Below are 25,085 nucleotides of genomic sequence, written 5' to 3'. Positions count from 1 at the left end.
TTTTTTTTTTTTTCTTTTTTTTTTGGGTCAGTTTTCTGGTGACAATAGCAACAACAGAAAAGTTCTGCAGTATCATAAATATGAATTTTAATCTTTCATCTTTTTGATGGAGATCCCTCAATATTGACTGGTGTTGTTTTTTATTTTTTTTTTCTCTCCAAACCCTCAAACACTGAAAAATTAGGTTTTGAACTAGATTCTGTAAAATATTTTCAATATATTCTGTGGGTTTTTTTTTCTATCTTTGATCAGTTCATCTTTGCTTCAAAATATGCAATTCATCATCATCCTATGATTGGTGCTTCCAATTATTGAAGCCAATTTGGATACCCATTGTAATCCCTGCTTTTTGTTACATGTAGAAGGCTGGTTGTTTTGAGACCTATCCCAGTCAGTTCAAAGGTTTGATTTAAAAAATCCACCTCAGCATTTATGTCATATCACTAAGATAAGGCTCTTTAATACTGTCTTAATTCACTTTAAAAATACTACAAATAGATTCCAGATCTTATGAGATTGCCAGTTGTCTGTTACTCATTTAATGGAACAAAACTAAATAGAACTTCTTGTAACATACTCAGGATACGTAACTATATATGTATATAGTGAGAATTAAGAAAAGACAAAGACGGGTATGTAAACAACAAACGGATGTATTAGTTTAATGCTCGGAAAGTGAGAAAGTCTTTTACGTTAAGAGCCTACGCTCTTTGACAGAAAGGAACATAGAAATAAATGGAGAGAAAATAGAAAAAGGTTTAGTGGCTAGCGATCTATCATCGTGAATATATAACAGTTCATTGCCTTCCTGTGACTAATGTAGCCCATTTTTGGGATATCATTCTAGACATCTGACAAACTCGGGTGGTATGACCTGTCCAACCTATGACAGCATGGAAAGTAAACATAAAACAATGATGATAATCTATGTATATACACACATACATATGTATCTACTATGTGTTCAAGCCAAGTGAGTTTTGATCATATTTATTATATAGTATGTCTATGTGTATGGTTCACTGTACTTCAAAAGATTTGGAGTAAAGTTTACTGCAGTAACAGAGTGAGTCAGATATATTTACCATGCAAACCATCATTAGATAAGTTATTTTGCTGTATCCAATGTCTTTATCTCATATCAGTCATATTCAAAGTGGCCATTCTGCTATGTGAGTCATTTTGCTACTGCGTCCTGCCATTTTTGTCCTAAAGTAGAAATTGACAGACAGTTAAGGATTAGACTGGCAAATCATCACTACTGCTTTGGAATCAAGACAGATACACTCTCTCAGATTATGGTATCACCTGTCATAGTTCTTTCCCAAGTCAGCTCTGTTCAAGCTATGACCATCCTGTCTTTTATTCACACATAGTGCACTTATTTTATCTAAGTATAGTGTATGTGGCCTTTTTAAGTTGATTTGATGTGATTTGGTTGCTATTTCTAGCAGGCCAAAGGACCAAACGTAAATTCATTTCTGGGTTTGAAGCATTATGTTACATGATTGTTTAGCTACTTCTACATCTACTCTGGTCAGCAACTGGACTACTGACCAGAGTAGTGGTGTAGATGTGGCTGCAAAGGTACCTGCTTTGACTGAACTGGTGTTACAGAGTGAGTTAAGCAAGACCCACTGGATTCAGAATGTTTTAACATTCAAGAATTACTGAGCATTAGTTGAAAAACAACTGAACAATAAATTTATTGACTGATAGAGACAGTTGTAAGATTTTTGAATATATATATATATGTAGTGCAGATTTGGAGGGAAAAGAGAATTGATAGAAGATTCCTAGTATAGGTTTCAACCAAAACAGATTTGGTAAGAATCATTTTGAACTTGCATGACACAATGAATATTGTATTACAAACTAAAAGCTATCTATGTTTAGATTACACTAAGTCCTCTTGTATTTACAGGTATTATGTAAGAATAACTATATATATATATATATATCATCATCATCATCATCATCATTTAACGTCCGCTTTCCATGCTAGCATGGGTTGGACGATTTGACTGAGGACTGGTGAAACCGGATGGCAACACCAGGCTCCAGTCTAATTTGGCAGAGTTTCTACAGCTGGATGCCCTTCCTAACGCCAACCACTCAGAGAGTGTAGTGGGTGCTTTTACGTGTCACCCGTACGAAAACGGCCATGCTCGAAATGGTGTCTTTTATGTGCCACCCGCACAAGCCAGTCCAGGGGCACTGGCAACGATCTCGCTCGAAAATCCTATGGGAGCCAGTCAGGCGGTACTGGCATTTGTTTTTGAGGAGTTGCCATATATATATATATATATATAGAGAGAGAGAGAGAGAGAGAGAGCTGTATGATTAAGGAGTTTACTTTGCAAACACGTGGTTTTGGGTTCAGTCCCACTGGACAGCACCTTGTCTTCTACTTTAGCACTAGGCCACCCAATGCCTTGTGAGTAAATTTGGTAAACAGAAACTGAAAGCTTGCTCTGTGTGTTTGTGTATGCATCAATTATATATTATGTTCTAATTTAGTTGTGTCTATTTATGTACTTAACTTAGAGGAGTTCCACAAAATTCTTTAATAACATTTTCTCTAAGACTGAACACCAGGGCCTCAGCATATACTTATAAACAGTGATGTGGCAAAAGTTTCCTTAGCTTTCTCACATGGTAGCATACAAAGGACATACAGTGACTAAGTGGCATACACATCCAGTTTTCTAACAGACTTTAGTGAAGGCTGAAAGCAAAAGATTTCATGTTTCATGTCTTAGTTTAAAGTTGTATTAGTATAGTTAATGGAGAAAAGTATTGTTGTCATCATCATTTAATGTCTGTTCAAACCGGCATGGGTTAGACATGCAAGAATACAATGACTTATGGTTTGTTACTTAGATGCTGACCAGAGTGTTTAAATTATATCACTGGTATTGTGTCATTAGATTTGTTGTGTAATGCCCAAGACTTCTAGTTCTGGACATGCTGAAGAAAGCAGCACATCTCATTATCAGGTGAGAACAGAACATAATAACAAAGAATCTATTACTTTCACAGCCGTCTAGTGTGAGATAGTTTAGGTAAATGAATGAACAATCCAACGTTGTACTTTCCCTATTTCTGTTCTTATTCATTATAAGAAACCTAGATATTTCATTTACATAGTGTAAGTCCTTTTCTCTACTGGTTTATCTCTAATATGTCTCTCTTGTCTTGCAGATGCATTAGATAATTTAGATGATAAGGTAGCCGTATTTTTCAAGAAGTGTACGCAGCCAAATGCTCGGACTGACTGGCGTGAAGAACAGTTTACCAAATTGCAACAAGTAAGTACTATTTAATGTTAATTGTTACTTCCTGTCAAGCTGCATTATGATAAACCTTAGTTGAAGACTTACTGACAGCCATTTATGCTAAAATCTAACATCTACACTTTGTGTTTGATTACTGAAATTGAATGTTTTAACTAAATACAATGATTTTTAGTTACTGTTTCTTGTTATGACGATTTATTCACCTAAAATGTAGAACTTCAGCAGCCAAACAAAAAGGGTATGTTCATAATTATCTTAAATAACTGTCTAACCAAGGTATACCATAATGCATCTGGACCGGTAGTTGTAATTTGTAACGTTCACATGGTCTTTAAAGATGTAATCTTTCTGAATGTTTATTTAGCTTTATTTCTCAGTGTCATCATTATTAAAATGGAAAGAGAGGAGGGAAGGTAGTGTCCATGACCAATTGGAGAGCTTTCAAAACTGGTGGAAGGGAGAGCAGAAGCTATCCTCATACTATTAACCATATCCCATTGCTTGCAACAGAGTAAGCTTCACTAAAAGCATACAGAATGCCAGGTGGTGATGCTCAACCAAGTGATAGGTTAAGTATACTTCCCAAGCAGACTATGGCAGGATTTGAACTCAAAACATGAGTTTGTACAAATGCCTGTCCTTCAAGTTTCATCATCATCTGCTTTGCATTGGTACTTTTTCAGATACCACAAAACTGTTAGTATGCTACAAAACTCAAAGATAACCTCCCCTTCAGCAACCCAGATGTAATCCATTGTTCCCGATGTTTATTCTAAAGCAGAGAACAAATATACACTGAACTCTTTGAAACCCTTACTCTGTAGAGCCTAGTATCAAAAGGGTTTACTATTTCCTGCATGGCTGCATTTTGATATACCTTTGTTGCAAAGTTGCAGATAGTTATATGCAATAAATATGAGTTTGTACTGTTTTTGCTTGGTTATGGAAGTTGAACATTTTAGCTGAAGATAAACAACAAAAAGCTATATAATAGTATATTATCATGTGATGTCTACTGAACATAGCTGGATGGACGGCTACAATGGCTCAGTTAATTCAGTATTGCTGATATAGTGAGTGATATTAGTAATCAATGATGATGATTACAACTATGATGCTGCAATCACTGCCAATATTAAGTGTGGAGTCAGGTTAAACGAGTGAATTGATCTAAGGTTGGAGCATAGGGCTGGCTTCTCTGATGTACATATTCCTCCCTGAATGGGACCCCGGTTTAATGTAGAATTGCTCCTTTTTTCCAGCTGAGTGGACTGGAACAATGTGAGATGAAGTGTTTTGCTCAAGAACACAAAACATCACCCGATTCAGGAATGGAAGCCACACTCTTACGATCAACAGTCCAACACCTTAACCACTAAGCCACGCACCTCCACAAATGATCTAAGGCAGCTTAGACTTATTGAATTAAAATATATTATTGAAAGAAGTCTGATCCATATGGACATAATGAAGATATCACAGCGACTATTGTAACACAATAGAAGCTAGTCTGAGTCGTTGAAATCATAGTATAAAAACGAGATGGAAGTATTTATGAAGGTGTGGTGATGGAGTGATCATTGGTAAAGAAGAGACTCCAAAGTTACTGTTGATTAACCATTTTGTTAGTGTATTTCTGTTGAAATACATTACCTTTGAATAATTTTTTTAAATAATGAAGAATTTAGTAAAATAACTTTGTTGTTATTAAGCTGGTGTTTGGAATATAATTTTAATGAAAGGTTATAATTTAGATCACTTTAAAACATAAAGTTTGTGACCTAGAACCAAGGGTAGTTTCAGGCTGGTTGGTATCAAAAGGGTTAAATAAATATATATGCCAGCACTTGGAATAGCATTAGATTAAGGTAACGATGTATATGAAGTAGTATAAAAAAGTTCCTGGACTAGTTATGTTTAGTAAAAAAATAACTTGCATAAGTTTTAACATCATCTTCTTTGAAATTGTCACCTTGCACAGCAATACATGAGTCCCAGTGTTCTTGCCATTTTTGGAGTCCAACCTGGAAGGTGTTTATTGTGAGTAGAGGACCTTTTGCGATTCACTCTGGATTTCAACAACAGTGTTGAAACAGCAACCTTTGAGCTGCATTTTCATCTTGAGGAAGAGATGGACATCTGAAGTTGCTAAATCTAGCGAATAGGTCGGGTGCAGAAGCAATAGCATGTTGTTTTTGGCAAGAAATTCACAAGTGAGAGGAGCTGGGTGACAGGGTGCATTGTTGTGAAGAATAATCCAATTCTTCGTGCTCCACAGATTTGGTCACTTTCGCCAAATGTCCTTCCTCAAACGCTTCAAAACGTTGCAATAGAACTTGATTGATGATCTGGCCCCAGGGTTCAAACTCTCGATGCACAATGCGGATGTCAAAAAAATACCAATGTGCATTGCTGTTGATTGAGCTGTGGCTTTGTTGTGCCTTCTTCGGTCATGGAGATAAAAGGGCTCTTCCATTGTGACAACTGCTGCTTCATCTCAGGGTCGTACCTGCAGACCTAACTCTCATCACCAGTGATGATCCTTGGCATGAAGGATGGGTCATCAGTGGCACACTGACAAAGGTCTTGACAGACTCTGATGTATTGTTCTTTCTGCTCAGTGGTCAGCAGGTGGGGGAAAACTTGGCAGAGATAGGCTGCATGTTCAATTAAGATGTTAGGATTACCTGCACAGACCAACAACATCAGCAATGTTGTTGATTGTCTTCCAACAATCTTCATTCACAAGCTGATAAACTTTCACCACATTTCTGGGGGTGACACTTGTTGCAGGTCTTCCAGATCACTTATCATCTTCCAGGGACGGTCTTTCGCTTTTGAAGTGCCTGTGCCACTTGAAACATTGAGTATGACCCCTTGCCTTGTTGCCATAAGCTTGTTGAAGCATGTTCAATGTCTCTGGAGCAGACTTCCCAACTTTAACGTAAAATATCACGTTGGCTCTTTGTTCCAACTTCCTGTCCATGACAAAATGGCAGGCTACAGTATACATATGATCATAAAAACACAAATTTAATAACTTGTGAAGTAAAAACTGTGATGTCACTCAGCACACCGCCTCATGAAGGTCATTGCTAGCTCTCGCTGCACACACAACTATATGCTGCCATCTGTTGGTGTGCTACAGAACCAGTCCGAGAACTTTTTGATACTACAAAAGCTGAACTTAATCAAAACCTTCATTGCAATATAGAAATTGGCGAATGCTTTGCTGACTGATTTCTATGTTGGAACAAAAGTTTAGACTTAAAATGTCCAAAAGTATTCATCATCAAGGAGGCCAAATCAAGTTGAAACACCAGTGTCTGATGATCTGTTCACATTGTTCTTAGTGAGCTCTGTTTTTGACATACAAATGTCTCTTAATAGAAGCTTTTCTGAGAGAAAATATTACAACTATAGCTGCACTATTCTACATTTGTTTTTATTACAAATGTTATATTCATCATTTGTTAATCTAATACTATTTTAGATGCTTGTATTAATTTAATTTAACTTGGCCAGCTTTTGTACCAATCAGTAAATATCTTGTTTACTGATTTCTATATTGGGATAAATCTGTCAGCTTAGTGCAGAATGTCTGGGTGTGTTTGTCACTGAGGAGGTAAAATCAAGCTGTAACACTAGTGTCTGATGGTCTGCTGATATCATTCATAACAAGCTCTGTGTTGTAACACAAAATCTCTTCAGAGAAGTTTCTCTGAGACAAAATGTGACAGTGTCAGTCTGTATTTGTGTGTGTGTATATATATATATATATATATATATATACCGGAGTAAGCAAAACTGTCCGATGAACGGGAACGTGAAACTCAGAGTAACGGTTTTTTTGTTATATTTCTGCTGCTTTTAAATAAAGTATATATATATATATATATATATATATAAATATAAATATAAATATAATTAAGGGATCAGCAAATATTTGCTTCACCAAATACCGAAGTTCAGAAATAGCAGCTAAAAAAGCTGAGAATCCCACAGATAGCATCACTTGTAACTCACAAAGGCAAAAACAAGAAGAAAAAACAATACATCATTACATATATGGTACAGGTGTGGCTGTGTGGTTAAGAAGTTTGCTTCCCGGATACATGGTTTCTGCTTCAGCTTCACTGCATGGTACTTTTGGCAAATGTCTTCTACTAAAACCTTGGGTCAAAAACTGAAAGAAGCCTGCTGTGTGTGTGTGTGTTTGTGTCTCTTGATACCATGACATAGTTTTAAATGAGCATCACTGTCATACAGGTGGTGTCCTTCATTCCCAGTCTTCTCTGTAAACATGTATGATCATAGGGAAATATCTTACTTGGAAACGGGTAAGAGTTAACTATAAGAAGAGCATCTGGTTATAGAAAATCTGCTTCAAGGAATTCTGTCTGACCCATGCAAGCATGGAAAAGTGGGAATTAAAACGATGATGATGATATCCTTTGAAGCTATCTCATTTATGTCAACAATGATACAACTTTCGCCTGAGAATATGTTCAATGCATGAAATCTTTCTGTACTAGCATATATGTAACAAGAGTATATGACCTTCTATACTGAAATTGAGCAGGATTCTTGATGTGGATCACATGCTCATTAACTTGGGTTCTAACTCCCAAAAACTTTCCAATGTATTTATATACACCTACTGTACACAGACATGATAGAAGTAAATAGACACCCCATAAAACAACTTTTTATGTTTATTTTAACTTGAAGTGGTTTATATTTTTTATTAATTGGCATTTTTATGTTTCGATTTCTATATGTGACTGTTTAATCACACCACGTACAAGAGAAGCCTTGGAACTGTCTGAATTTCAGAGAGGCTGTATTGTGGGTCAATCTGAAGGTGGACTAAGTAAGCATAAAATCGCAGAAAACCTTGGGATCTCTCTTTCCATAGTTGATAGAGTGATTGTGCAATTCACCAGGAAATGGAAGGAGTTAACATCACCTCATCCTGGTCGACCAGGGTCCTCTGATTGGACCTTTCACTTTGTTAAGAGAAGTGTAGAGAATAATCCTCATTGCAAGGCCTCTGACATAGCAGAACAAGTTGATGTCAGTCCCAGAACAGCCATTAGGTATCTCCACAAACTTGGCTATTATGATAGAGCAGCAAGAAGGAAGCCACTTCTTTGACCCGCCAATATCAAGCAGAGAAAAGATTGGGCCAGTGAGATGGTGAAGAGGTCACTAGCATTTTGGGACACTCATATTCTCTGATGAGTCCAGATTTGTTGTATTTTTTAACAGTGGGTCTGGAGACTCTGTGATCAAGAATTTGACATGAAAAGATTGTAGCCAACAATAAAACACAGCAGCTATTCTGTAATGGTCTGGGGAGCAATTTGGAGCAATGGTTGACCAGAGCTGGTGGAGAGTAAGGAAAACATAAACTCAGATGTGTCCATATTGCAGAAAGGACTCCTTCCAATCTTCTCCAGTGGTGAAATGTTTAAAGAAGACTATTTATGGAAGATAGCCTCCTTGTCACACAGTTAAAAAGACTCAAGATTGGTTGGATGAGAATGACAGTAAAAAGCTTCCATGGCCAAGCCAGTCACCAGATATGTATCCTATTGAACACCTCTGAGGCATAATGGACAGGACACTTTGTAAAGAGCACAATAAAGCATCCTCAAAACCAGATCTTTTGAGATTACTGCATGAAACCTGGCAAGAAATTCTTCAAGAGAATATTTGTCATCTGATCAGTAGCATTCCTAATAGGGTCCTTGCATTGAAAAATACAAAGGGCATGTCTACTAAATATTAGATATTCACATTTATAATACTTAATAAATAATTTGAATATATAATTTCAGATTTAAATAAATTTTAACGATTATAAGAGTGTCTGTTTACTTCTGTCATGTCTGTACAAATACATATGCTATGTCATGTATAACTATTTTATTTTTGTATTTGAATTTTCATCATTACCACTATGTTTCTTTTAATGCCCATTTTCCATACCAACATGTGCTTAACAGGTCTGCTGTATGGCATACTAACACATGTCATTATTCCTTGTTACATTATCTCTGATACTTTTTGACCAAACTATCTCTTTTCAGGCCTCTATCAATCTTCATCTGCCCTGGTACTCTCCATTTCAACTTTAACCTTGACAGCTTGTCGTTTTTGTCTTTTATATGGATTTTGTCATGTTCAGTTACTAAATCATCTTCATTTTCTTACTGTATCTATATTATATTATGTCATTTTTATTTTCAGGGTTACTTTAAAGTACTTGATGATGCAGATGAAAAAGTTCATTTAGCAAACCATATACATGACTTAGTAAGTGAATTTTATCAGTTTAATTGTAATTATCTCCCTTACTTGTAACCATGGACATTATCTTCCCTACAACAGTTTGCCAAACTATTTTAGTTATTTTAGTTAAAGAATGAGTTGTATTTCAACCATGACATGCATTAATTTACTTATATATATATAAAATTTAATTGGAAGATATGTTAACCTTGTGAAGGGATGGTTGCATCCAAGGAAATACTTGTTCAATACCTAGTATTGTTGGGGAATTAAATTCCTTTAAAACAATAGATATATATTAAGCATATAACTTATATCCAGTTAAAAGAAGAAAAGAAAATGGAGATAAGGAAATTAACAATTATTTATTATTAACAAATTGGTCATCTTCGCTTCTTACAGACTTTTCAATTGATACTCAATAATTTAATTACAAATTTGTACATTAAATTTGCATTTATGTGTCATGAGCATAATTTATCAGAGAAAACAAAAAGATGTACATTGGGATGTTATATGTGGACCTATCAATTCATTTCAGCAGACTCTGCTGAAATATATAAATACTATCTTTAAGCATACAATTTAATGTTTCATTTTTCTGTTTGCCTATAGTTTGTATTTGAAAATGTTATAAAAGTAACACTGCAAAAGTACTTGTAATCAAAAATATTGTGTATTTATATAAGAAAAATTAGGAAAATATCAACCAGATACAATAGGTTCACTAAGGATAAGGCCTATTGTATATGTACTTAAAACTCCTGTACATATATATCTATTCTCCATTCTTACACTCTCAGAGTGGTTGGCGTTAGGAAGGGCATCCAGCTGTAGAAACTCTGCCGAATCAAATTGGAGCCTGGTGTAGCCATCTGGTTTCACCAGTCCTCAGTCAAATCGTCCAACCCATGCTAGCATGGAAAGCGTACGTTAAACAATGATGATGATGATGATGATTCTTCATCACAGTTTAACTTCTTCACTGTGATTATCAATATTAGCTTCATCAAGAATTGTTAGCATGCCAGACAAAATGCTGCTACTTTATGTTCTGAGTTTAAATTCCACCAAGGTTGACTTTGCCTTTCATCCTTTCTGAGTTAATAAAATAAGTACCAGAGGAACACTGGGATTGATATAATTGACTTCTCCCCTTCCTTGAAATTACTGACCATGTGTCAAAGTTTGAAACCAATATTAATTAGCCTTCTTTGTAATAATCAATATAAATTTTGATTGAAATTGTCATTATACATCTATACTATAATTGTCAGTAAATATTATCTTCACACTATTTACCTGTATTAATCTTCAATACTGTTATCAGTATATCTGTAATGTAATTGTCAATGTAAATCTTCTATCAGTATAAATATCTAACATTATGGGGATCTGAAGAATATGGCTTCACCTTTCATGCCAACTGATGCTTCTATATTTTGGGAATTATTGTTGAATCAGACAGTTTGGGCTCGGTGAAATAAATGATGTTTCACTATGTACCTGACAGGTAATAACCTGTCAGGTTCTTAGTAAACAGCTCAGTTTGACGCCAGTATAAGTAGTAAAGGTGTGTTCTATCTATGTCATCGCCAAGCTGGTGTAAATATCTATCTCTTTTTACTAGAATTGGTGACATTTTACCTTTTACTTGTTACAGTCATTGGACTGTGTCCTTGCTGAGACACTGCCTTGACAGGTTTAGCTGAGCAACTTGCTCCCAGTAGTTATTTTTAAATATGATACTTATTCTTTCAGTCTCTTTTGCCGAACCACTAAGTTACGGGCATATAAGCAAATTGCCAGTTGTCAAGCAGTAGCGGTGGGGAAACATGCAAACACATACACACAAAGCTTCCACACTGTTTCGGTCTACCAAATTCAATCACAAAGTATTAGTTAACCTGGGTCTAAACACTTACCCAAGATGTGTGCAACGCAACTGAACACCAAAAATATGTAGTTGTAAAAACGTTGAATTTTCCTTCATTTTTTTTTTTTTTTTCCTTTTTCTTCAACATTTTCCCATAGTTGTATGTTTTGGATGGTTTATTTGTTGAACCATTTGTTTTCACTGTGACATGGGAATGGAACCTGTTTTACTTTTCTTTATTTTTTTTTTATTTTTATTTTTTTTTTTTACCTAAAAAATCTCTTTCAATCAGGCAAACTGGAATAAGCAGAGTTAGGTATCTTGTTCTGGTACACGATCTACTAACAGTAATAAGATATAAAAATTTCGATCATGTTGTCAGTAGTCCGGTACTAAACTTCAGCTAAGGTATTTTTTCCAAATTATTGATTCCATGTGGTTGTCATATATCTACTTTATTTCATTGTAGGTTGATAGGCACTTAAGAAAATTAGATCAAGAATTATCAAAATTTAAGATGGAGCTGGAAGCAGATAATGCTGGTATTACAGAAATTTTAGAAAAAAGTAAGTGTCTTTTAATAAAAATTCCTCATTTTGATTTTTTTCAAAACTCTTATTCTTTTCACATATTTTAAATTCAGAGAAAAATTATGAAGCTCCTAAAATGCTATTTTCTGTGGCTGGTTTTCTCAGGAAATTTCTTTGTTACTCTTTCTTCTCCTACACTAAATATGTTCAGTCAGCTATACACATATCACTCAACTACTACATGTTCTTCTTCTCTTCTAACCTTAATCCTATCCCTGTAAATCAGCAATTTCTAACTTATGGGTTTCCTTATAATTTTACTTTGAATTATTTTGATTTCTAAAAAAAATCACACACAAAAAGAAAAAAGAAATGGTAAAATATCCTTAAGAAAAGTATCAAATGTTAAGTGCATCTCATTGTAATATGTAAAAGAAAAAATAACAAAAGGTTATTAATTTGTCATGAGTTGTGATGGTAAAAGACCGGACTCCTGCTGCTATCGTCTGATTGCTCAGATAGGACTTGTGTATTTTTTGATTTTTGTTTTGTTTTACATTCAGTTTTTTTTTCTTGCTTGCATGGATGAGGTGATTTATTTCTTACAACAGTTGTTTCTATTCTCACAGCTGGATGATGTCCTTTCTGTCACAAATAGAATTAGAACCCATGTTTTATGCCCAGTCAGAAGTTATGTGCTTTTTTCAGGGACATACCACATTAACTTTTCTAGAAGGCTTTTAACTTGTGACTATCAAAAGGTCCGACACCTTAACTCCTTACATAATTTCCAGACCTCTTATAGACATATGGCTTTGTCCCTTCCTATCATAATCAACCCCAAACTAAATTGACAAAACTATACGATGGACTGCTGAAAGGTTCCTGGCTTTGGGTAAAAGAAAATACAAGAGGATCAGTTAATTATGATTTTATTCAACATATTCCCCTCTCAAATTCACACACTTATTGCAGTGGCCTTGTAAAAGAGCTCAGAAGTAATATCCTTAAAGTTAGCAACTTTTCAGTACCCCCTTGTATATTGCTAACAGTTGAGATAGGCCATTTGGATCTTTCTTCAACATTTAATTCTAGAAATTATACTCCAGAGTTTAGTTCAATCTCTGTTAGAATTACAGATTAGGAGATAAGTTTGAAGACCAACAATTAAATCTTTACAAATCATCATAATCTCTTGTACAGCATGATTTAACCCTGCACACTCCTCTCCCACCCTCACACAAGATACTCTCCTTACTATCAAACATCAGTAGTCACACTAAAGAACCTCTACACTGTTCCTCAGCTTGCTAGAAATAGCAGTCTAATTTCTCTTTAATAACACTCTACTATCTTAAGGGCACATTAGATAATATATTCTTAAATGTTCCCTTAAAAGATGAAACGGTCACAGCTGGAGTGCCTTTGATTAAATGTTTCCCAAATCATGGTTGTGTTGATTACTGTAAGATCAGTGGAGATGGCTATATAAGTTGGAAGCTTAACTATATGCACTTTATATTGATTGGAGGCTAAAATGTTCTGATTTGTAATTCACATCAGTGTTAACTTTGCCTTTCATCCCCTTACATGTATAAAATTCAAGTACCAATTATATACATACATCAGTTTAATTTTATGTAACTCTTAACTAAATGTGATGAGTGCTTTTTTTTCTTTTGTATGTCCACCCACTTGTGTGCATATATGCATATATATATATATATATATATATACGCAGTCTCATCAATAAGTATTCGGACTGTTACCATAGTAATGAAGCTAAAGCATGCAGAGTGAAACCACTTCTGCTGTTTACAGCAGTGCTTGGAAGGAAGGTATGTCATGTGTGATCATCACATTGTCCATGACAGAGAAAGTTACCATGGTGATGTCTGCTCAGAGGCCTATGAAAGTTGCAGAAAGTCAATGGAGAGGAATGTATGAGTGGTTCAGGTGTTTCCAAGATGGACGAAAAAATGTCAATGTTGACGAACGTTCTGGAAGACCCACAACCAGCAGAACTGAGGAAAACATCGCAGATGTGTGTACAGCTGTGATAGGAAATCATCGAATCACCATCCATGAGTTATCAGAGGATGTGCAGATTAGTTACAGTTCAGTTCAGTCCATTATCACTGGAGATTTGGGTATGAGACATGTGTCTGCCAAGTTTGTGCCAAAACTGCTTTCAGCTGACCAAAAAACATTCGGATTTCAGTTGCACAAGATCTACTTGATTGTGTTGAAAACATTGCAAACTTTGTGTAGGCCTCTGAGCAGGTATCGCCAAGCTTTTGGCAAAATTTGATGTAGACTCTCTGCTCAACTTTCTGTCATGGTCAATGCAACAATCACACGCTACACACGTTCCTTCCAAGCACTGCTGTAAACAGTGGAATTGAGCTAGAACATTAAAACTTAGTGCACATGCACAGTAGATTTCAAGGCCAGTCTATGCCAAGCAACTTCATTCTGTGTGCTTTATTACTATAGCAACAGTCCGGATATTTATTGATCAGACCACGTATATTGTTTAATAGATTTACCTCTTGCTATTATCAATGGAAAAATCTCTTTGTGAATCTGAACATTTGTTTATTGGAAGGAATTTTCTTTTCTTTTTACAAAAGAATTAGAGACTTATCAATGACCATTCTGCAAGTAAAGATACTTATTTTCATTTTAGCAAGCTGAAATTATTGGAATAATTTGTTTTGGAGATTGGTAGGATGGGAGATATTTCACAGGAAAATTAACTCTAGTTCGTTTCATTTATTCATATTTATGTCCACTTTTTCCAGGCTAGCATGGATTAGATGAATATATTAGCAAGGCATTGTTTTATAGCTGAATGCCCATTCTGTCACTAATCCTTACCTTTTTTTCAAGTAAGAGATCTCTTTATTTTACATGTCTTCAAAGATGCAAAGCCAGCAAACAACTTGTTGATGGGAGAAATGACAACATCAACACTTGTAGCTTGTGATTTTCAGAGAAGTGCTAATGTAAACGAATACACACACACATGCGCGCGTGCGTACACACACACATGCGCGCGTGCGTACACACACACACAAACACAAACACACATCTGACAGGTTCCTTTCAGTTTCCATCTGCCAAATGCACTATAAGCCTTTGTTAACTGAAGGGTTATAGAAAAGAAGACACTTGCCCAATGTGCTGCACAGTGGGATAGAATTCAGAACCACAGGATTGGCAAACTCCTTAACCACTCAGTCATGCCTCTACCTAGTGTCTACACTATAGTACACTTGTCATTAATGATGGGAACCTCAGTTTAAATGCTCTATTGTTTTTGTTTTGGGTTTTTTTTTTTTCCTCCCCTGCAGTGTTTCTCTATATTAAGTATCTGTTGTATCTCTTGCAGGGTCATTAGAATTAGATACTCCTCAACAGAGTCAGAATCGTCCAGATAGTGAGTATTTCTTGCATTCTAGATGATACGACACTCTTCTAAATATGTAGATTAACCCTCTTAAAACCATTGCTGCTGGCATGTGTGATTTTTTAATTTTTTTTTTACCCTTCTTGAAAAGAAAATTTACTTCCACAGTTTGCTCTGGGTTTGTCGTATATAGGCTTGCTTTTAAGTAGAGCTCTAGATATGGGACATGTTATATGAATAATTCTGACCTTACCTCTACTATAACTACCATCCTTTAATATCACATGTTCATACCACTATCACCTGCCTCTGTTGTAGCTACCATACACAGCCATCCTCGGACCATACCATTACCACTTATCTCTGTTATAGCTCCAAAGTAACTATGGAACCTCTACATTGCTACTTGACCTGCTAGAAGTAATCAGCCGAATCTCCCTTAGAATATACTTCCATATTGGTCGGTCAGGAAGAGAGACATTGTCTAATGTTGCTCTGGAAATACTGTCTGATAAACCAAGGTCAATGGTCATAACACTTTTGATTATGGTTTGCTCAGTCAGAACTGACTAGGGTCTAAACAACTCCATCTATTGTTCATTACATTTCTCTGTATCACTCCACACGAGCCTACGTTGTTCCTACATATATACCATTGGTAATTGCTTTAATTTTCTCAATTATGAACATAAATTATTGAAGCTGTTTCTTTACCACCTATGTGAACATCATCACTGTTACCAACATACCATCATCATCTTCCTCCTCTTCACCATCATCACCACCACCATCATTTTAGCTTCCAATTTTCCATACTGGCATATGGTGGACAAGTCTCAGACAGACCAGTATATTGCTACTTGTCTAGATATTATATCATCTTGTCAGTAAACTACAGCATCCTGAGATCCAACCTCACCCCTGCTCTTCTGCCTTTTTCTTCTGCCTTTGACTGTTAACACATGGTAGTTTTATAACTGACATTCATCACCCATTCACACAGTGTGTTTGTGCCAGTGAGTGACCATCTGAATCTGTAATATAAGTTTGATTCCTGCTTTAGCTATTCTTCTTCACTGCAATTTCCAGCCATAATCAATGTAGTTTCTTCCAAGATGTTTCTTTGTTTTTAATTCAACACTTTCTTACATGAAGACAAAGCCTTCAGTGATGATTCGACAACATTAAGTTTCCATTTATTTACATATATAAAATAATTCCAAAAAAGTAAATTTTCAGCAAGACTATCAGTGAAGTATCAGTTAGAAGGTTGTAAGTTAGAGGAAGCCTTCAATAATGACTCAACAGCTAATTAAATATTTGATGTTTACATTTATTTCATGTGGAACATGTATAAAATGAATAATTCCAAAGTTAAATTTACAAGACAATCAGTGAAGTGAAGTGAAGTACCAATTAAGAGGCCATAAATATGAAGACAAAACACCTTGGTACACAAATGATAATAGATTGAAAATAATGATGAATTTATATATGGGTCTGAGTTTTTAAGTGGTTAACATGGTCCTGCTGCAGTTGTTTAAGTTTCAACAATCTCTAGTTAATTCCTTTGCAAAACTGGTGCAACATGCAACAAAAATTTAAAATCTTCAGCCAGGCTTATAAAAACTCTGAAAGGGAAACTGTTAGCTGTTGACTAAAATATGATAATGAAGCTATAACAAATTCACTTTGATGAACTTATCTCACACAAATATATTTCTATTCTGTTTCTGCCAGAACGTCGTGTTATAGCTGCATCCAACCCTTCCCAACCATATCACAATGACAAACAGACCAGTACAGAGCGAGTTCTATCCTCACTTGCCAATGAAGTGGCTAAAGAGAGTATAGGTCAACGTCGTACTAATCCAGCTTCTAATTCATCATCATCATCTGTGAATTCCTTTAACTCAGGAGGAGGAGGCAGTGGTAATCCAGCAGGTATCACCTACAGCTTGGGTAAGTTGAAAAACATGCATTCACTTTTCATTCTCCCTCTTCATTGTTCAACCCTTTAACATCTTTTAACCCTTCAGCATTTACACCAGCCGTGTATGGCCAAAATATTCTGTTTTATAATCAAACTGGCCAGATCTGGCCTCTTGCATCAACCCTACAATATCATTCCAAAAAATTACCTCATCAAAATCTCAAAGCTACATGATAACGTGTGATTAATTAAAAACAATGTGAATAAATAGGCATTACTTCTAATGGGCATTACTTGTCAGCTCTGGCCTCTCACACCAACCCTACAATATCATTCTAAAAATTAAGTTACTTATCAAAATCGCGAAGGTACAAGATAATGCAGGATTAATTCAAAACAATGTGAATAAATAAGCATTACTTTTAATAGAATACGATGAATGCTAAAGGGTTTAAATGACATGAGTTTTTATTATATATTTCTTCTCCATTATCATGGTTTGGATGGTTTCTAATGCTAACCTACTCCAGGAATGCTACTTACCATACACACTAAACACATGTTTGTGCTTCTCTACTTCATAGGCAAAATATAAAATCTAAAATTAAGAGGAAGAAATATTGCAGATTTGATAAGATTTAAGATCTGCCATAAAGTAACACCAGTTGTTCGTGATGTTACAGTTAGTGAAATTGTGTGTGTTTGGTTTGTATTGAATATGAAAGACAGTTTTAAAGTCATAGCTATTGGCCGTCTCATAGCTTTTCGTTTCAATGCTTCTCTGGTTGGAAGCTACAGAATATGGTTTCACTGCTTTGTTTATTATTACTGTTAGATGTCTAAACAGAATCCCTGATAATCATTGTTCACCTAAGTCTCAATTACATATTTCAGTGTCAAGCATGTGACATGTGAAAAATGGAAGTTTTAATTGGTTTAAGAGGATGTGATTGAGACTAATGAATCAACTAGCTGAAGATACTTAATTGAAAACCTTAAATTACTCTTCCATTTCTCCACAAAAGTCTTTGAAATTAATATATTTACACATTTATGTAACATTGTGAAGGGTTATAAATTTATTGGCTGTGCAGTATTTGGTGTGCCAGCTGTGTGGTGGTGTGGTGTTTGATGAGTGTGTGATGTCTGATGTCTGTAATATGTTGGCTGTGTGATGGGCTGACTATAATGTCTGATGTGTTGGCTCTAGTGTTTGATATGTTGGCTTTGTGGTGTATGAGGTGTTGACTGGGTATTGTAAGAGGTGTTGAGTGTGTGATGTCTGCTGCCTGTGATGTGATGGCTGTATGTTGGCATTGTGGTATTTGAACTATTGGCTGAATGTTATCTAATGTATTGGGCAGTGTATTGTGTAATGTGTTGGGTGTGGTATCTGATGTGTTGTCTGTATGGTGTTTGTTGTTTGATGTTGTTCATGCCTCTGTTTCAGGCCATATGGGTGCAGGAAGCAATGCTGCTATTGCTGCTGCTGCATCTCAAGCTATTGCTGCCACACAACAGGTAAGTCACTTACTCCCTACTGTGTCTTCATATTACACGGCTACAACTTTTCTCTCTAAGCAATGTAGGGTTTATCTTTCCAAGTAAAGGGAATATTATATAATGCTTGCATATGAAGTGTCACGTTGTATGGTAGTTAAACAGTCTTTTAAATTCAGAGGATAAGCAAAGACTGGAAAAAAAATGAAATAAGCATTGCCTCAGTGCAGGGGTCCTCAACCATCAGCCTGCACAGAAAGAATAGATTTAAAAATTTTATTTCTTTTTTGTCGATATATGATGGTATATAGATATATATCATTTGAAATAAAACTCATTTATTACAAAATATTTGAAAAATAACAGAGCTAGCATTAATATAATTGGCCAAAAATATATGGAAGTGGTTATGAATGTAAAATTGAAAATGAATGGGAAAAGTGGCGAGTTAAAAGGTAAATAACCTCTTCTGTTGAAGCTTATCTGACTAGAATACTTGACGTTCTGTGTCAGAGTATCACTGTACTCTGTTAAAACAGTTCTTTCTATTTTACTTTTGGCATTAATTTTCCTATCAGCTGATAGAATCATTAGCATGCTGGGTAAAATGCTTAGTGACATTTCATCCATCCTTACATTCTGAGTTCAAATGCCACTGAGGTTGACTTTGTCTTTCATCCTTTTGGGGTTGATAAATTAAGTACCAGTGAAACACTGGGTCAATGTAATCGACTATCCCCTCGCCCCCAAATTTCAGGCCTTGTGCCTTTAGTAGAAAGGATTATTATTATTATTTTATTAAAATAGTTTGATTTCGCTCCATGCAGTTTCAAGTTTTGCAGGCTTCTAACAGAAACCCAACTCATTCAGTTGAACAAGATAGGTTTCTGTTAGAAGCCCACAAAACTTGAAGTTGCATAGAGCCAAATCAATCTGTTTTGAATAATAAAACATGTAATTCCTGCTAAATGTGTCAAGTGCCCTTCTCTTTTGTTTGTCCGCTCACTCTGTGTGTGTGTGTGTGTGTGTGTGTGTGTATATATATATGCACACACATATACACACACTGGACTACCATTATCCAATGTGTCTGTCTTTTTTTTTTAAGACAGTAAGGTGTGTAATTTCTAATTTATGGAGTGACACTTGAAACACCCTCACTAGCTCATTCTGTGATGATTTATTTGTTGAAGCAAGATTCTTTTTTTTTTCTTTTTCTTAAAACAACTGAATTATATCTTTCTTAGCACATACTATTCACCATCCTACTATGATGCAGGAGTGGAAACTGGAACATGAAAAGCTGTATGCTTTGTTCAGGGGTAAAACAGAATAGTTGTAGTAAGATACCCAACACTTTAGCTTATACCACTTTTGATTTTCTTGTAGAATAAGGGATGATTCTTGAATTGTTTCCCCAGATAAGTTTGCACACCTATTTCATGTTGTCCAAATATTTTATACAACCTGTTTGATATCTACACATAGTTTTTTTTTTTTTTGTTACTGAGATATTGTATCCATATATAAATATACACACATACACTTGTAATTCTGTAGACTTCTCCTTATGGCATGATCTTAAAATAATTTTGAATGAAGAAGAGCTTATATGTATTTTTGTTACTGTTACAAACCTTGACAAATATCTCTTTATTTGTGTATTTCAGATGGCACAGGGTCGCCGTACTCCTAGCATGAAAGCCAGCATTGTATCGATGAGCAGGCCAGCTGATATTGCAAAGGAGCTGTCATTTGGTAAAGAAATTGCTTTCAATTCCAGTGCTAATTGTACACCTACACCACCAGTAGTAGAAACTGCTCCGATTAGCAGCGGAACTACTCCAAGGGCGCCACGTTCAAAGAAGTAAGTCCTTTTAGTTTTAATTAGCTATTACAGACCACCACCATCGTTACCATTATCATCATCAACAACAGCACTAGTTTTAGGTTCAGTGGTACCATATTCACTTAGACCTGGTTTGATGTCTTGTCTTACCTGATTAGATGTTCTTGCTAATCCAAGCAGCTGGATATGGGTAGCATGTATGTGGCATCAGTATCACAAATGGGACTATATTTCTCATCCAATGCACCATTTGCTACAGCTTGGTGAAGCTTCAAAGAAAGATGGTCTATGGTGTTGATTGTATTGTATTTTAGTCCAGTACAACTTTTATTATTCTTATACAGAGTTGTAGAGTCTATTAGCTAGGATAGGTTATTCCAGCTCTACCATTGTTCTTTAAGATCTTACATTTATATACAAACCATTGTTGACTAAGTCAATTAGTGTCATATCTGTGGAGTATATATAATGACTTCGAAAAAATTTGAACTCCTGACCTTTGAGTCAATTATCCAGCTCCTGAACCAATTAGCAACCATAGACCAAAATGTCACCAAAGGCTCATAGAATGGACCAAGCAAATGTCCTTCAGTACTCTGTTCTATTATTCAGTATCTCCATCTTCACCCTACTGATATGTTAGTAGAAGGGTGGTGTTAGAATCAAAATGACACAAGCCACTATTAATTGTGTGTGTCTCAATAATCTTAATGGACCTATGTTATATTGCCAGACTTTAACCCTTGGCTTGCTGAGCTTGCTAATATACTCCTTGATTTTTCTAAGTAGCCTTTATAAAACTCATTAATGTTCTTGATTAAGTTAACAAAATTTTAGATAGTAACTGAGTAAAGCCACAAGTAAATTTTCAATGGTGTCTTTCGTAAAACTCATTACTATTTCACCCCAGCCATGCTAACATATATTGTATAATTTAACTGTTTCACAGTCATCTTGACTTTAGTTGAAGTCTCAACTGTATTTCACTCGATTCATGAGGTACTGTCAGTCACCTCTAGTTTCAGTTACATGGCTGTTTCATTATTTGTGATAGCTTGAGCTGTTGATAATATGGCTCTGAAAGAATTAATGTTGTTTCAGTATTGATTAAATTATATGTTGAACCTTAATGTCTTTTCTATAATTTCCCTGTTAGTCAAAGATGTGTGTATTTATACAGTTTGTTGTTAGAAGAAGGAGAGTCCCTATCACCAAAATCATTAAGGGCTCATAGACTAGGAGTGCCATGGTGGTGGTATTTTTAAGTTAATATGAGGATTGTACTGAAAATAAAGCAAACTGGGCATAACATTTCTTATTAACTTGATATAGATCATTCAAATTGTGCATATTTGTAGAGTAACTCTTCTTCAATACAAAATGTACTATTCACTACAAGTGATGCATTTGTACCATTGTTGCACCCAACTCTCAAATACTCTTTGGAAAAATTTCAGATGTACACTGTTGTATACACTTCTTCCCTACCAAATTTACCACATCTGTATCATCAAAATTGTTTCTGAAGGCCTTCATTCAGTGGAACAAACAGATGAAAGTCAAACACCAGATCTGAGTTGTATGGTGGATGAGGGATCACTGATCAGCCTAATTTGAGGATTACCTGATTTCTTGCCAACGATGTGTGTGATCATGCATTGTCAAGAGTGAATGTAGATTGTTTTCAGATTTTTGTTCAGTCTCTTCTTCTAGATAAGCTTTTTGAGTGTTTCATTGTACCACTTGTGGTTCACAGTACAACAGTGTTCCTGAAAAATCAAGGAGAAGGATGCTTTTGTCATCTCCTAAAACAGTTACCATGACATTCTGTTGCTGACACTTGAACTTCTTAGTTGTGGGAAAAGAGACGTCATACCATTCCATGGACTGAGTCTTCATTTCAAGATGATAGACATGTACCCACGTTTCAAGCACTTTCCAGCATATCAGATCAGACTTCTGTTCTTCTCTCCTTCAAATCAGATGTCAACTGCCAAAGTACCCATTTTGTACACACTGCATGATACCCAAAATCTCCCATCTTTTGTTAAACATTGTGACCACAGTCCAGTGGTTCAGCAAGCTCACAGATGGTGACTCATTTGTCTATGCATATCAGTTCATCCATTTGCTGGTGATTTGCATCACGGGTCACAATAGATGGTCTCCAGCTGCATGGTTTGTCTTCACTACTGGTTTCTCCTTTAAACTTCTTCATTCTTCTGGTGTTATCTTTATATACGACCTGTCACCTTGTGTGGATGCTGGACATCCTGCACCACTCCTTCATCAGGAACTCAATAATTGCACATTGCTTCTATTTGAAACCCTATTTTTTGTCTGCAATAAAGACAAGTAAAAATGGTTACTATACTTAGTATACCAACATGTGCAATTTGAATAACCTATTGCAGTTAATAAGTTATATTGCTCACTTGCATTACTTTTGTATAATCCTCATATATGACTTGAATGTGTAAAACATTTTTTTATATGTGCCAAGTTGTCATAACATAGAATGAATATTATGAATTCTCTCATTGAGTTCTCTCATTGTTACAATGGATCTAATTTTGTATTGCATAATGTCATTCCATAGTGGATAGACCATACAATTGGACACTGCTGTAATTTCCACTTCTCTAATAGTTTAGACTTTATATATCACCTATGTGAGAATTTTACCTTTCATTGTTACTTTAAATTCTTCATATCTATTCTGTTGACAACTGTTTCTGTTTAATTCATCTGAATTCTGCTTTCCTTAACTATTAGAACCATTTCTATAGGTCATCTCTACAATCTTCTTCGCTTCATATTTACTATAGATCCTTTATATTTCATAAGGTGCTTCACATCATCTTTTCTGTTTCTCTAAATCTTGTTAATGAAATATGTCAGATACCACCGATTGTGGCAGTCCTTCATTTTTTGTTTTCATCACAACAAAAATTGAAGAATTTTAATGTCCCTTGAAAGAGGGTTTTGTTGTTACAATTTTATATATTTTGGTTATGTTGGAGCAGATATCTTTACAGCTAGATGCACTCCCTACCACTTGCAACTCAATAGTGAAAAAGGTACCCTTTGCTATCCAGGGAGATTGAGACCACAATAATTTCTTTTGATAATTGATATCTTTCAATGAATGGCTGAAAGTATCTATTCAGTTTTCTTTTCCTACTTTCGTCTTAAACCATGGATGGATGACTGAAATAGCAATGCCACAATGATTTCTTTTTATAATTGATATCTTTCCATGAGTGGCTGAAATTTCTTATCATGTCTATTCAGTTTTCTTTTCCTACTTTTGTTTTAAACTATAGATGAATGACTGAAATGTCAGTGACTGGTCACTGATAGATCACTATTAAAATATAGATATTAGTTTTGAATTGTAAAGTTGTTCCACCAAACCAACTGTTATAAAACAGTACGAGGTATAGCAGCCTTTTGAAGAATTACTCCCCTTACCATAGATCTTAAATTATCCAAGTAGAAGGCTTTTCAAATACCAGTCATCCTATCTCTCTCTCTCTCTCTCTCTCTCTCTCTCTCTGTGCTCCACTAGGTGTTGACACAAATTTCAAATAGTTTAAGATTATAATGTGTATTTCTAGATTAGACTTGATTCAGCTGATCTGTACAATTAATTCCAGTTTACTACTTATGTGTTCAAAATTGTCTTTTTTTAATCAAAATGTATAATTTTGTTTGATCTTTATGTCAAAAGTATTTCAATGTTAAATGTCTCTTTTTTTATGCACTTATGCTTGCTGTTCTCTTTATAGATATATATGTATATATATATATATATATATATATATATATATATATATATATATAAAATGTGTGTGTGTATTTGTGCACATATATATATATAATATGTATATATACATACACACACACATACATATCCATCTTTGCAGCATGTTACCAACATATTTGTGTGTGTGTGTGTGTAGAATGCTTGTTACTAGTTTTAACGTACCCTAGTGAATTCATTATGAGAGTGAAAGAGAAAGAGAGGGTTTGCATTTGATACTCATTAACAAAGCTATCAGCATGTGCAATTTTTTTTTTAAATGTTAAGTAATGTGGCAGGTTATTTATTTTTTTCCCCCCCACACGTATACATGTCATTTGAGCTATATCTTATCTGTTGCTATGGTAATTGTTTAGTGTGAACCCGTTAAAATACTGCTTCTTCATTTGCAGCTAAACCTTCTTTGTCATTAAAATTATGCCTCATTTTCAATTTCTTCCTGACTGTTTGGTCTAAATTCTAAATTCCCTCTCTACATTTCCTCCTCATTTAAACAGGCGGCGAATAACCAAGTGAGTCTTTCTAAGTGCCTCTGTTTTTTTTTTTTTTTTTTTTTTTTTTTA

At 35.2% G+C, this 25,085-nt stretch overlaps 1 protein-coding gene across 3 annotated transcripts in view; it reads left to right on the top strand.

Annotated features, from left to right (window-relative positions):
* LOC106871167 (inhibitor of growth protein 3) overlaps nt 1-25,085 on the top strand; it is a 37,702-nt gene that overhangs the window by 3,064 nt on the left and 9,553 nt on the right. The window contains exons 3-10 of one of the 3 annotated variants that reach the window (XM_052967467.1): nt 3,205-3,311; nt 9,555-9,620; nt 11,942-12,038; nt 15,397-15,444; nt 17,155-17,376; nt 18,798-18,868; nt 20,518-20,714; nt 25,020-25,034. In XM_052967467.1, coding sequence (XP_052823427.1) covers nt 3,205-3,311; nt 9,555-9,620; nt 11,942-12,038; nt 15,397-15,444; nt 17,155-17,376; nt 18,798-18,868; nt 20,518-20,714; nt 25,020-25,034 — 823 coding nt within the window. The remainder of the gene's footprint in view (nt 1-3,204; nt 3,312-9,554; nt 9,621-11,941; nt 12,039-15,396; nt 15,445-17,154; nt 17,377-18,797; nt 18,869-20,517; nt 20,715-25,019; nt 25,035-25,085) is intronic. The other 2 variants (XM_052967469.1, XM_052967468.1) reach the window with 2 other exon arrangements.

This window comes from Octopus bimaculoides, chromosome 4 (assembly GCF_001194135.2).
Source record: "Octopus bimaculoides isolate UCB-OBI-ISO-001 chromosome 4, ASM119413v2, whole genome shotgun sequence".
NCBI lineage: Eukaryota > Metazoa > Mollusca > Cephalopoda > Octopoda > Octopodidae > Octopus > Octopus bimaculoides.
The sequence above is the reverse complement of the archived record's forward strand: the minus strand, read 5'-3'. Positions and strand labels throughout refer to the sequence as shown.